Source organism: Coregonus clupeaformis, chromosome 8 (genome assembly GCF_020615455.1).
Source record: "Coregonus clupeaformis isolate EN_2021a chromosome 8, ASM2061545v1, whole genome shotgun sequence".
Taxonomy (NCBI): domain Eukaryota; kingdom Metazoa; phylum Chordata; class Actinopteri; order Salmoniformes; family Salmonidae; genus Coregonus; species Coregonus clupeaformis.
In genome coordinates this window covers 25,767,048-25,779,390 of record NC_059199.1, presented here as the reverse complement: position 1 = coordinate 25,779,390, position 12,343 = coordinate 25,767,048, and the positions used below count along the sequence as shown (strand labels likewise).

Sequence of the window (12,343 nt, the reverse complement as noted above, 5' to 3'; positions counted from 1 at the left end):
ACATTACAAGATTCAACAACTGAGACATAAACTGACTGAACAAGTTCCACAGACATGTGACTAACAGAAATTGAATAATGTGTCCCTGAACACAGGGGGGGGTCAAAATCAAAAGTAACAGTAGGCCTACAAGTCCAGCCTCTCTCAGCCTATTGCGGACATCTGAGCACTGATGGAGGGATTGTGCGTTCCTGGTGTAACTCGGGCAGTTGTTGTTGCCATCATGTACCTGTCCCGCAGGTGTGATGTTCGGATGTACCGACCCTGTGCAGGTGTTGTTACACGTGGTCTGCCACTGCGAGGACGATCAGCTGTCCGTCCTGTCTCCCTGTAGCGCTGTCTTAGGCGTCTCACAGTACAGACATTGCAATTTATTGCCCTGGCCACATCTGCAGTCCTCATGCCTCCTTGCAGCATACCTAAGGCACGTTCACACAGATGAGCAGGGACCCTGGGCATCTTTCTTTTGATGTTTTTCAGAGTCAGTAGAAAGGCCTCTTTAGTGTCCTAAGTTTTCTGTGACCTTAATTGCCTACCGTCTGTTAATGTCTTAACGACCGTTCCACAGGTGCATGTTCATTAATTGTTTATGGTTCATTGAACAAGCATGGGAAACAGTGTTTAAACCCTTTACAATGAAGATCTGTGAAGTTATTTTGATTTTTACGAATTATCTTTGAAAGACAGGGTCCTGAAAAAGGGACGTTTCTTTTTTTGCTGAGTTTATATGTACAAATCTACCTTAATTAACTTGTACCGCTGCACATCGACTCAGTACTAGTACCCTGTGTATATAGCCAAGTTATCGTTACTCATTGTGTATTTATTCTTTGTGTTATTATTTTCTATTTATTCCTTGTACTCTTTTTGTCTCTCTTTTTTCTCTCTCTGCATTGTTGGGAAGGGCCCGTAAGTAAGCATTTCACTGTTAGTTTATGAAGCATGTGACAAATACAATTTGATTTGGATTTACGCCAGATATTGGGAGATTAATTCACCTTTCAGCTGGACTATAACCTAAAACACAAAGCCAAATCTACATTGGAGTTGGTTGCCAAGAAGACAGTGAATGTTCCTGAGAAGCTGAGTTACAGTTTTGATTTAAATCTGCTTGAAAATCTATGGCAAGACTTAAATGATTGTCTAGCAATGATCAACAACCAATTTAAGAGCTTGAAGAATTTTGAAAAGAATAATGGGCAAATATTGAACAATCCAGCTGTGCAAAGCTCTTTGAGACTTACCCAGAAAGACTCACAGCTGTAATCGCTGCCAAAGGTGATTCTAACATGCATTGACACAGGTGTGTGAATACTTATGTAAATGAGGCATCTGTATTTCATTTTCAAAGAAATTGCAAAAACCTGTATTCATGTGTGTTGATGGGTGAGATTTATTTTGTTATCCATTTTGAATTCAGGCTGTAACACAACAAAATGTGAAATAAGTCAAGGGGTATGAATACTTTCTGAAGGCACTGTATATGTGTATTAAAGTAGTCCCATATTCCTAGTAGGCAATGATTACATCAAGCTTGTGACTCTACAAATGTGTTGGATGCATTTGCGGTTTGTTTTGGTTGTGTCAGATTATTTTGTGCCCAATAGCAATGAATGGTAAATAATGTATTGTGTCATTTTGGAGTCACTTTTATTGTAAATAAGAATAGAATATGTTTCTAAACACTGCTACATTAATGTGGATGCTACCATGATTACGGATAGTCCTGAATGAATCGTGAATAATGTCAGAAAGTTACAGACGCACAAATATCATACCCCCAAACCTCTCACTATTACAATAACAGGGGAAGTTTGCTTTTTTTTTTTTTTTTTTGGGGGTGATATTTGTGCATTTAACTTTCTCACTCATCATTATTCACAATTATTTTTAACTTGCAGAGATGGGCACTCTAGAATGTCTTAATTATAGTCTACCCCGACTTTCTCTGTTTCCTATGTCTATCAAGTTACATATTAGCCACTATCAGTATCGACAGTCAGCAGGCCTAATAACAGCAGATATTCAACTGCCAATTGACTGTTAGTTCCCTTCAGTTGGTATATCCTACATTATCAATCAATTTAATTACATTGATTAGTTTACCTTCATTCGATTCCTCTAAACGCCGTCACGGCCATGTGGTCATTGCTGTGGATCATTAGTAACAGTTGATCATTTAAAAAAAGACATGTAGGCTAATTAAGTCTTTATGGAGCAGGACGTTGACCAAGGCGTAAAAGTTGGAACCCAACAAATGGCGCAATACTTGGCTGTGTCATCACACAGTTCCATGGTTCGTGCAGGCAATAGAGGGTATAGCCTACTATTCTCTCTATTACAATTATATGTACCCTAATATTCCAACATTATCATGGGTTAAATAACTGAATTTGGCCATTTGCAGAATGACTCAAACCACCGTTTTCTTTCTTTCGTGCGTGAAGGCTCTCCAAACCTTTTTATTTAGGGTTAGGAAAGTTTTTATGAATCATAATCTACAAGATCTGAGTATTCTTTAAATCGACCAATTGTTGCTGAAACAGACGAATATACATATATATTTTGATGGCTTTATTTTATTGATCCCTAATATTCTGAACCTGTTCTCTCGATATATTCTATTGAGTTTTTCGACAAAATTCAAACTAAAAGGTACACCGTATTTAAAGGGATGGCTTAAGATAAATGTATTGAAAACCCTATTGAATGAAAACTCCACGAGAAAATCTGTTGGCCAGGAAGTGGGAGGGTTTTCAACAGTTTCATTATATTTATTCAGCGCATGCAAGGGAACCACGCCTGCAAAACCCGTTAGGCACCTTCATAAGGTAAGTCTGAATACCAATGACTGAGTAGTGCGTAGGAAAGGCGTGCGTAAGAAATGCCTAATTTCCTAAATTGGAATCGGGACCTTCTTCAAATTACTCAGTAGCTGCAAGAAACTGGACAGCTAATTTTCATCCCTGCTGATTTTCTAATTTGACTGCAAGATGATCCTGCCGTTAGTATAGATACCATGATAGCACTACAATGTAATGCAGCAAGAGACACAGTCTATAGTCATGGATGCTTGAAATTACTTGACAACCAGAGAATATAGCATTGATCACTTTTCTATGAATAAAATGTGGCGCAAACTAAAAAATACTGTTTTCCATTAGTTGTTTGGCTGAATAATAAACATAATAAAGGCAATCAGATACAGTGCATTTGGAAAGTATTCAGACCCCTTGACTTTTTCCACATTTTGTTACCTTACAGCCTTATTCTAAAATGGATTAAGTAAATGTTTCCTCATCAATCTACACACAATCCCCCAAATGACAAATCAAAAACAGGTTTTTAGAAATGTTTGCAAATGTATTAAAATTAAAAACAGAAATACCTTCTTTACATATGTATTCAGACCCTTTGTTATGAGACTCAAATTTGAGCTCAGGTGCATCCTGTTTCCATTGATCATCCTTGATGTTTCTACAACTTGATTGGACATGATTTGGAAAGGCACACACCTGTCTATATAAGATCCCACAGTTGACAGTGCATGTCAGAGCAAAAACCAAGCCATGAAGTCAAAGGAATTGTCCATAGAGCTCTGAGACAGGATTGTGTCGAGGCACAGATCTGGGGAAGGGTACCAAAAAATGTCTACAGCTTTGAAGGTCCCCAAGAACACAGTGGCCTCCATCATTGTTAAATGGAAGTAGTTTGGAACCACCAATAATCTTCCTTGAGCTGGCCGCCCGGCCAAACTGAGCAATAGGGGGAGAAGAGCCTTGGTCAGGGAGCTGACCAAGAACCCGATGGTCACTGAAAGAGCTCCAGAGTTCCTCTGTGGAGATGGGAGAACCTTTCAGAAGGACAACCATCTCTGCAGCACTCCAATAAACCAGGCCTTTATGGTAGAGTGGCCAGACCGAAGCCACTCTTCAATAAAAGGCACATGACAGTCCGCTTGGACTTTGCCAAAAGGCACGTAAAGGAGTCAGACCATGAGAAACAAGATTCCCTGGTCTGATGAAACCAAGATTGAACTGAATGCCAAGCATCACGTCTGAAGGAAACCTGGCACCATCAGCGGCAGGGACTGGGAGACTAGTCAGGACTGAGGGAAAGATGAACGGAGCAAAGTACAGAGAGATCCTTGATGAAAACCTGCTCCAGAGCGCTCAGGACCTCAGACTGGGGCGAAGGTTCACCTTCCAACAGGACAATGACCCTAAGCACACAGCCAAGACAACGCAGGAGTGGCTTCGGGACAAGTCTTTGAATGTCCTTGAGTGGCCCAGCCATAGACCAGACTTGAACCGGCTCTAACATCTCTGGAGACACCTGAAAATAGCTATGCAGCAACACTCCCCATCCAACCTGACAGAGCTTGAGAGGATCTGCAGAGAAGAATGGGAGAAACTCCCCAAATTCAGGTGTGCCAAGCTTGTAGCGTCATACCCAAGAAGACTCGAGGCTGTAATCGCTGCCAAAGGTGCTTCAACAAAGTACTGAGTAAAGGGTCTTAATACTTATGTAAATTAGATCTTTCCGTTTTTTATTTGTAATACATTTGCAAAAATGACAACTGTTTTTGCTTTGTCATTATGGGGTATTGTGTGTAGATTGATGAGGGAAAAAAACAATTTCATCCATTTTAGAATAAGGCTATAACGTAACAAAATGTGGAAAAAGTCAAGGGGTCTGAATACCTTCCAAATCCTATTTAGCAAATGTATACACAGCATATATGTCAGTTAGTACATTTTGTGAAAATGTAAATATAGAATAGCTATGTATGACCCAAAACATCCTGTCTACTACTACCACCACAGTACCTCATATCCTGTCAACAACATAATCCTGGAGAGACGACACCTCTCGGTGCCCCTCTGTGAGAATGGGGTTCCTATGCACCTTATCCATATTCAATGCAAAGTCAGCCCACTGAGATATTAGCATGAGGAGTCGTGAGCTGGGTACAGCTCCAGCTTAATTATGTTACATCAATGCCAACCTGAGGACACATCCCTGGAAGGAGGAAAGACATCTGGGGAAGATAGGGTCCAATGGAGTGTCTAAAGAAAAAGGGTGATGGTATGGGATTACAACTGTAATAAGTGGGTAAGAGAGTGATGGGTAATCTGTATGCATGGAAGAGCAGAGGCAAACCGTTAAGTTCAGGAATGGTCAAAGGTCTGGATGGGCTAAGGATGGGTAGAATGACAAAGTGATAAGAAATGGACTGCTTCTAGTCATCAGCATTTGTTAAAAATGAGAACTAATGTAACAAAAACATATCTCATAACATATTTGCATCTCTGCCATGAACACTGTTGTATTCCACCAACACTGCAATGGACTCCTACTGATTCCATCTGTGCCATCTTCCTTCTTCTACCATTGCATTCTGATGCTGCGTGACAAATAAAGGTGATTGAACCAAAAACGACAATGTATGTGTCAACACAACTGGAAAAAAAATACCAGTGGCAAATCATGTCATACTGCGCATTTGCAAAGAATATGGCCTTGGAAAAGTGAAAAATCAAAATGCTCTACCTCGAACACTATAAATATCGATATCTGTCCCACCCTCGTAGTTCAAGTGGAAACCACTTTGGCACCTTGATCCCCATGAGTGTGTCCTTTGTCCATGTCATTAAGAGTCAGTATCTCGGGTCCCATTAGAGAGTGGCATCACTCCCTCAAGAGACTGTTCCATCATTATCCTTCCCCTGGCCTAGCTCCTCATTTAGGGGGATAGAGGCTCTCTGTTAGTGTCCATTAGAGCAGTCTGGTTCTTGTGTCAGTGAGATTTCCACAGAGTATTGTGGTAGATCCAGCCTTCTCCCTAAAGGCAAGAACAAAGACACAAAACAAGATGAGCATCAGTGGTTAAATTGAGACGGATTCACCTGGAGCAGGGCTCCTGCACCTTGGGACAAAGCACCCTTAGTGGAGTTGCCAACAACCAGATGTATCTGGTTTTCAGGGATAAAGCTGATTCAACCTAGCTTCCTTTTCCGCTGAAAACCAGATGTGGGAACTCCGCTCAGGAGTTATTTGACCCCTGCTACGTTAGGTTAGGTCAAAGTGAGAGCCAGGTGGAACCGAGCTCCAGCACTTCATGGGTCCAAAGAGAAAAGTAGGGTAGAAAGTAAGATAAAGGTATGATCAACCAAGGTAAGGGATAGGATTGAACATATAGCACCAACCCTAGTTTTATATTAAACCCTGGCTCAACTTCCTCCTGTAACTGTACCTTTTTGCTGAAATATTTGGGTGTCCAGGGCGAGTTATCTGCAGCTCTCTGCCTCTCCTCCTCTCTCTGGCGCTCCTCTAGACGATGCTTGTGTTCCGTGGCCTCGTCAATGTTCCCCTCCTTCAGTGACTTGGTGACATGCTGCCATACCCGCCTACACAAACACAGACACATAAAGAAAGTGTATATAATTTTGTATCATGAGCACACGAGTGGACAGAGCATGACATTCCATGCCAAGATTTACAGATCCTGTAATTGACAGTGCCCCCATTCAACCCATCACAGAACAAACAAACTGCTCTTCCCCACCATATTACAACTCTGAATGCACTGCTGTTTGTCAGGAGACCCCTTTTACGACTCACATGTATTAAGGGGGGGAAGGTCATCAGAGACCTTTGGCGACAGAGTTGTGCTCCAACAAAGGAACTTTTCTTCCTTTAATCTCCTTTACAAAGAGGGAATGGCGCAAAAGGACAACTAAACACGTTTTTTCACTGTATTAAAACTTGGACTCATGACATGTTGATATAACCTGAATATATACTGAACAAAAATATAAACACAACATGCAACAATTTCAAAGATTTTACTGAGTTACAGTTCATATATAGAAATCAGTCAACTGAAATAAATAAATTAGGCCCTAATCTTTGGATATCACATTGCTGGGAATACAGATCTGCATTTTTTGGTCACAGACACCTTAAAAAAAAGGTAGGGGCGTGGATCAGAAAACCAGTCAGTATCTGGTGTATTCACCATTTGCCTCATGCAGTGCGACACATCTCCTTCGCATAGAGTTGATCAGGCTGTTGATTGTGGCCTGTGGAATGTTGTCCCACTCCTCTTCAATGGCTGTGTGAAGTTGCTGGATATTGGCAGGAATATATCCAGCAACGTCGATCCAGAGCATCCTAAACATGCTCAATGCGTGACATGTCTGGTAAATATGCAGGCCATGGAAGAACTGGGACATTTTCAGCTTCCAGGAATTGTGTACAGACCTTGCGACATGGGGCCGTGCATTATCATGCTGAAACATGAGGTGATGGCGGCAGATTATTGGCATGACAATGGGCCTCAGGATCTCATCAAGGTACAGTGGGAATTGTTTTTATTTAGTCAGCCACCAATTGTGCAAGTTCTCCCACTTAAAAAGATGAGAGAGGCCTGTAATTTTCATCATAGGTACACGTCAACTATGACAGACAAATTGAGAATTTTTTTCTCCAGAAAATCACATTGTAGGATTTTTAATGAATTTATTTGCAAATTATGGTGGAAAATAAGTATTTGGTCACCTACAAACAAGCAAGATTTCTGGCTCTCACAGACCTGTAACTTCTTCTTTAAGAGGCTCCTCTGTCCTCCACTCGTTACCTGTATTAATGGCACCTGTTTGAACTTGTTATCAGTATAAAAGACACCTGTCCACAACCTCAAACAGTCACACTCCAAACTCCACTATGGCCAAGACCAAAGAGCTGTCAAAGGACACCAGAAACAAAATTGTAGACCTGCACCAGGCTAGGAAGACTGAATCTGCAATAGGTAAGCAGCTTGGTTTGACAAAATCAACTGTGGGAGCAATTATTAGGAAATGGAAGACATACAAGACCACTGATAATCTCCCTCGATCTGGGGCTCCACGCAAGATCTCACCCCGTGGGGTCAAAATGATCACAAGAACGGTGAGCAAAAATCCCAGAACCACACGGGGGGACCTAGTGAATGACCTGCAGAGAGCTGGGACCAAAGTAACAAAGCCTACCATCAGTAACACACTACGCCGCCAGGGACTCAAATTCTGCAGTGCCAGACGTGTCCCCCTGCTTAAGCCAGTACATGTCCAGGCCCGTCTGAAGTTTGCTAGAGTGCATTTGGATGATCCAGAAGAGGATTGGGAGAATGTCATATGGTCAGATGAAACCAAAACAGAACTTTTTGGTAAAAACTCAACTCGTCGTGTTTGGAGGACAAAGAATGCTGAGTTGCATCCAAAGAACACCATACCTACTGTGAAGCATGGGGGTGGAAACATCATGCTTTGGGGCTGTTTTTCTGCAAAGGGACCAGGACGACTGATCCGTGTAAAGGAAAGAATGAATGGGGCCATGTATCGTGAGATTTTGAGTGAAAACCTCCTTCCATCAGCAAGGGCATTGAAGATGAAACGTGGCTGGGTCTTTCAGCATGACAATGATCCCAAACACACCGCCCGGGCAACGAAGGAGTGGCTTCGTAAGAAGCATTTCAAGGTCCTGGAGTGGCCTAGCCATGGAACATTTCTGGGATCTTTTATTTCAGCTCAGGAAACATGGGACCAACACTTTACATGTTGCGTTTATATTTTTGTTCAGTGTACATTGTGATACTTTTCCTCTCTTTTCCCCATGTTATTAAAAGGTATAATGTGGATTTTGTAACATAAAATGTCTGGACTTTATCATGGTCAAATTTGTACTCTACAGACTATGTATTTCATCTTAGAGATTGTTTTTCTCATTCAAAACAGCTTTTAATATTCTGTGAACACTTATGAGGATATCTCAGGTTTATCTCATATGAGCATTAAATGTGTTTTGTTCCCCGGATCAACTGGGCGGTCCTAATGACATTGTCCGGCCATTAGAGCCCACCTTCTCTAAGACTCCCTATAAATTAGAGGACTTACTAAACAGAAATCAGATCAGGTACCGCAGGGTGAGGACACACCCGTGGAAAGAATGATCCCTTCTTCTTGGAAACCAAAACGCAGATCAAGGAAGCCTTATCCAACTCAGACAGATCAATCACCTAAGAGGAACTCTGCTGAACCCGTATATTTGTTCACTCACGACGAACCACTGAGTATTTAACGCTCTCAAAAGGGGAACCGAACCCGAGTGCCTTAACAAATCTTATCTCTTTGGACTGAACGAACTGAGAGAGAAAGATAGCCTATGCTTGAGCTCGGAAGAGGGCCTTCTTCGACCGAAAGCGGCAACACCAGGACCCCTGACCAACTGTTTTCCCTGTGTACCACTCTATCATAACATTTTTTACATTTTAGTCATTTAGCAGACGCTCTTATCCAGAGCGACTTACAGGAGCAATTAGGGTTAAGTGCCTTGCTCAAGGGCACATCGACAGATTTTTCACCTAGTCGGCTCGGGGATTAGAACCAGAGACCTTTCGGTTACTGGCACAACGCTCTTACCCACTAAGCTACCTGCCACCCTGGAAACCAACGGAAACTCAATTGAACCAGATGACACTCAAATTCACATAAATACCTCATTGCATTGAATTTCCCTATTGTGTGACGCTGTGTCTGTACTGGTGGCAGTAACTGATTATTGTTAGTCTTAATAACATATCATGATTAACACTGTGGCTGCATTGTCCACATTCGGATGTGAACTGATAGCCTAGCCCACTGGCGACTCCTGGTGGATGAACCTATAATTTCACGGTTGTGAAGTTTTAGTAGCCTCATATTTTCCCTCTCAGTTGATAAGACCATCTCGTCCTCAAAACTCTGGTGAATGTATGTACTGTTGTATTTGCTGAGTTCAAGTACGGAAGTTCATGTATATTGACCTGTGGAGATTCTCTCCTCAATAACTGTGTTGTATTCCATTAGCCTATACCCTGCCTTACTCTGTTAACTACATCATTTTCCAACTTTAGTCTAGTAAATAAAAATGACTTTAAGAATGAGAATATAGTAGCTGACTATTTAAGACTATTGTTGATATAGGATTGGTACAACGGTTAAGGGTAACTACTGATAGAGTTAATTAAAGGGATCTTTCTTTGTAAAAACCCTTAATGGAAAAAAAAACTGTTTGGTGCCTAATGAACACGACCCTGGTCCGCTAAGAAGGGACCAAAAATACAGCATCTTGGACCCAGGAGCATCTTACCTGGACTCATTCTGTCCCTGCTTTTCCACAGGCCGGAGCTTCTTCTTGATGATTGGCAGTTTGGCTGTGTCAATCACTTTGGTCTCCCCACTGCTATAGGTGAACTCCAGGGTTCCGTTCCACTCCCCCTGGGCCTTGCACACAATAGTGTTGGTCAGGTTTTGTTTAATCTCTGCAGTCACCCTGAGAGGAACATATAGCAGCCATGTTCAGAAGATGTACTTAGTGGCTGCCCATCATTGCTCAACATTACTCTTATGATATATTGTGCTGCCATAGTAATATCGAATTACAGTGAGGTTCAAAAGTATTTGGACAGTGCCATATTTTTTATTTGTTTATTTAAATAAGAATAGAATATGTTTGATATTTATGTAACTTTCTCACTCATCATTATTCACAATTCATTCATGATTATCCTTAAACATGGTAGCATCCACATTAATGAAGAAGTGTTTAGAAACACATTATATTCTTATTTACAATAAAAGTGGCTCCAAAATGACACAATACATTGTTCACCATTCATTTCTATTAGGCTCAAAATAATCTGAAACACAACCAAAACAAACTGCAAGTGCATCCAACAAGTTTGTAGTCAGAAGCTTGATGTAGTCATTGCATGCTAGGAATATTGGATCAAATACTTAACTTTTGACCACTTTAATACACATATAAGTGAATTTGTCCATTCAAATCATTTCTCTCTCTCTCTCTCTCTTTCTTACACACACACACGCACCCACCCACACACACACATACATTCAGAGACCCACCTGTGTACCTTCCCTCCATAGAAAGGCTTAGTGTGGAATGTGACAGTGGCTGAGTAGCCGCTCTTGGCACAGTTGATGGTGACTTTGCCACCCAGTTCCACCCATGGCATGGTGAGGATGGAACGGGCGTAGGCACAGGGCAGCGTGAAGACATACTCCTCATCATGCTCCAGAAGGCATAAGGTCCCTGTGGAGCAGAGGGGGAAAGATCAAAGGGTCAGGTCAGATAAAGGTCAGCATTTTACTGGTGCTAGTTTGGTCCCAGGCTGTTTCTGCTCTCTTGAAACCTCTTGCAAACATTTGTTCATGTTTGGTTAAGACAATGAGTGACAACTGACAAGGAGTTGACATGATAACACAAACAGATATGGGACCAGGCTATACTGGTGCATGGTGGTAACAAAAACAATGTTATCATTTTGGTTCCTTGAAACAGGAGCTTTGATCTGGAAATTCAAAGCCATTAGTAAAGAAATAACTAAACAAAAGGTACTAGAAATACAAACTCGAACGTGTAAGACGCCTGGAACCGAGGCTACACATTTGATAAAAGCCCTAAAGGGTTCTTGACCTTGGGACAGGTTAGATAATAAACTACATAAGGTAAGGTTGTATTGTTTATTACTCAAAAGCTGCATTTTGAATCGAACCCAGCAACTTCCCTTGCACTGTGTTGCTCCTTGTCTATAATGTATAATAAGATGTTGGAGTCAGTAATTCAATCAAATGATTTAGGTTGGTATGTGGCTCTTGCTGATTTTCCTGTAAATTGGTTATGTTCCTAATAGCCAAGCGTCCGTCACTAATTTACATTAACCTCTAATAAAACTGTACATGCCGTAGCATACTGCAGAAGCTTTGGCAGAGACCACAAGGGAAATAAATGGCAAAATCCTCTGCAAGATACAGTATCTCCATACCATAAATATGTCCCACTAAGATTAATATTTAAGCTGGGTAGAAGTGTCTGTGAAACAGCTGCAACATTTAATCTTCCTTAGTGTTTGAGTTGAACAGAAACAAGCATACGGATGGTCCCAGAGTGACAACAGTGATTTAAGGCTCATTAACAACATTAATGGTGAGCATCATTAGCCAGGTTTTTTTTTCTGTTACTCAGAAAGAACAGTGGACACCCACTGTGCACGACCCCACATCGGCCCATGCATTGATTTCTCTCCCTTTGTGATGATCACAGTACCATCTTTTGGGATACGTGGACTGGATTCCCCGTAAGGTAGGACATTAAAGTTAATGCACAACATCTCTTCACCTACGTCACCATACAGTCTGTTTGGTCATAAGGCCATATAGTACAAATTAGCAATCCCACCAGCCCCTGCTCTATGGGTTGCCGATCTATTGCTTTCATGTCTTACTCATGTCTAACCAATAAT

General features: G+C 41.5%; 1 protein-coding gene across 1 annotated transcript in view; it reads right to left on the bottom strand.

The window, feature by feature from the left end:
* Nucleotides 1–4,642: 4,642 nt before the first annotated feature.
* LOC121571447 (oxysterol-binding protein-related protein 10) overlaps nucleotides 4,643–12,343 on the bottom strand; it is a 98,393-nt gene continuing 90,692 nt past the window's right edge. The window contains exons 10-13 of the mRNA XM_041882906.2: nucleotides 10,947–11,133; nucleotides 10,171–10,353; nucleotides 6,257–6,410; nucleotides 4,643–5,845 (exon numbers count right to left, since the gene is read on the bottom strand). Coding sequence (XP_041738840.1) covers nucleotides 5,801–5,845; nucleotides 6,257–6,410; nucleotides 10,171–10,353; nucleotides 10,947–11,133 — 569 coding nt within the window. The 3' untranslated portion in view covers nucleotides 4,643–5,800. The remainder of the gene's footprint in view (nucleotides 5,846–6,256; nucleotides 6,411–10,170; nucleotides 10,354–10,946; nucleotides 11,134–12,343) is intronic.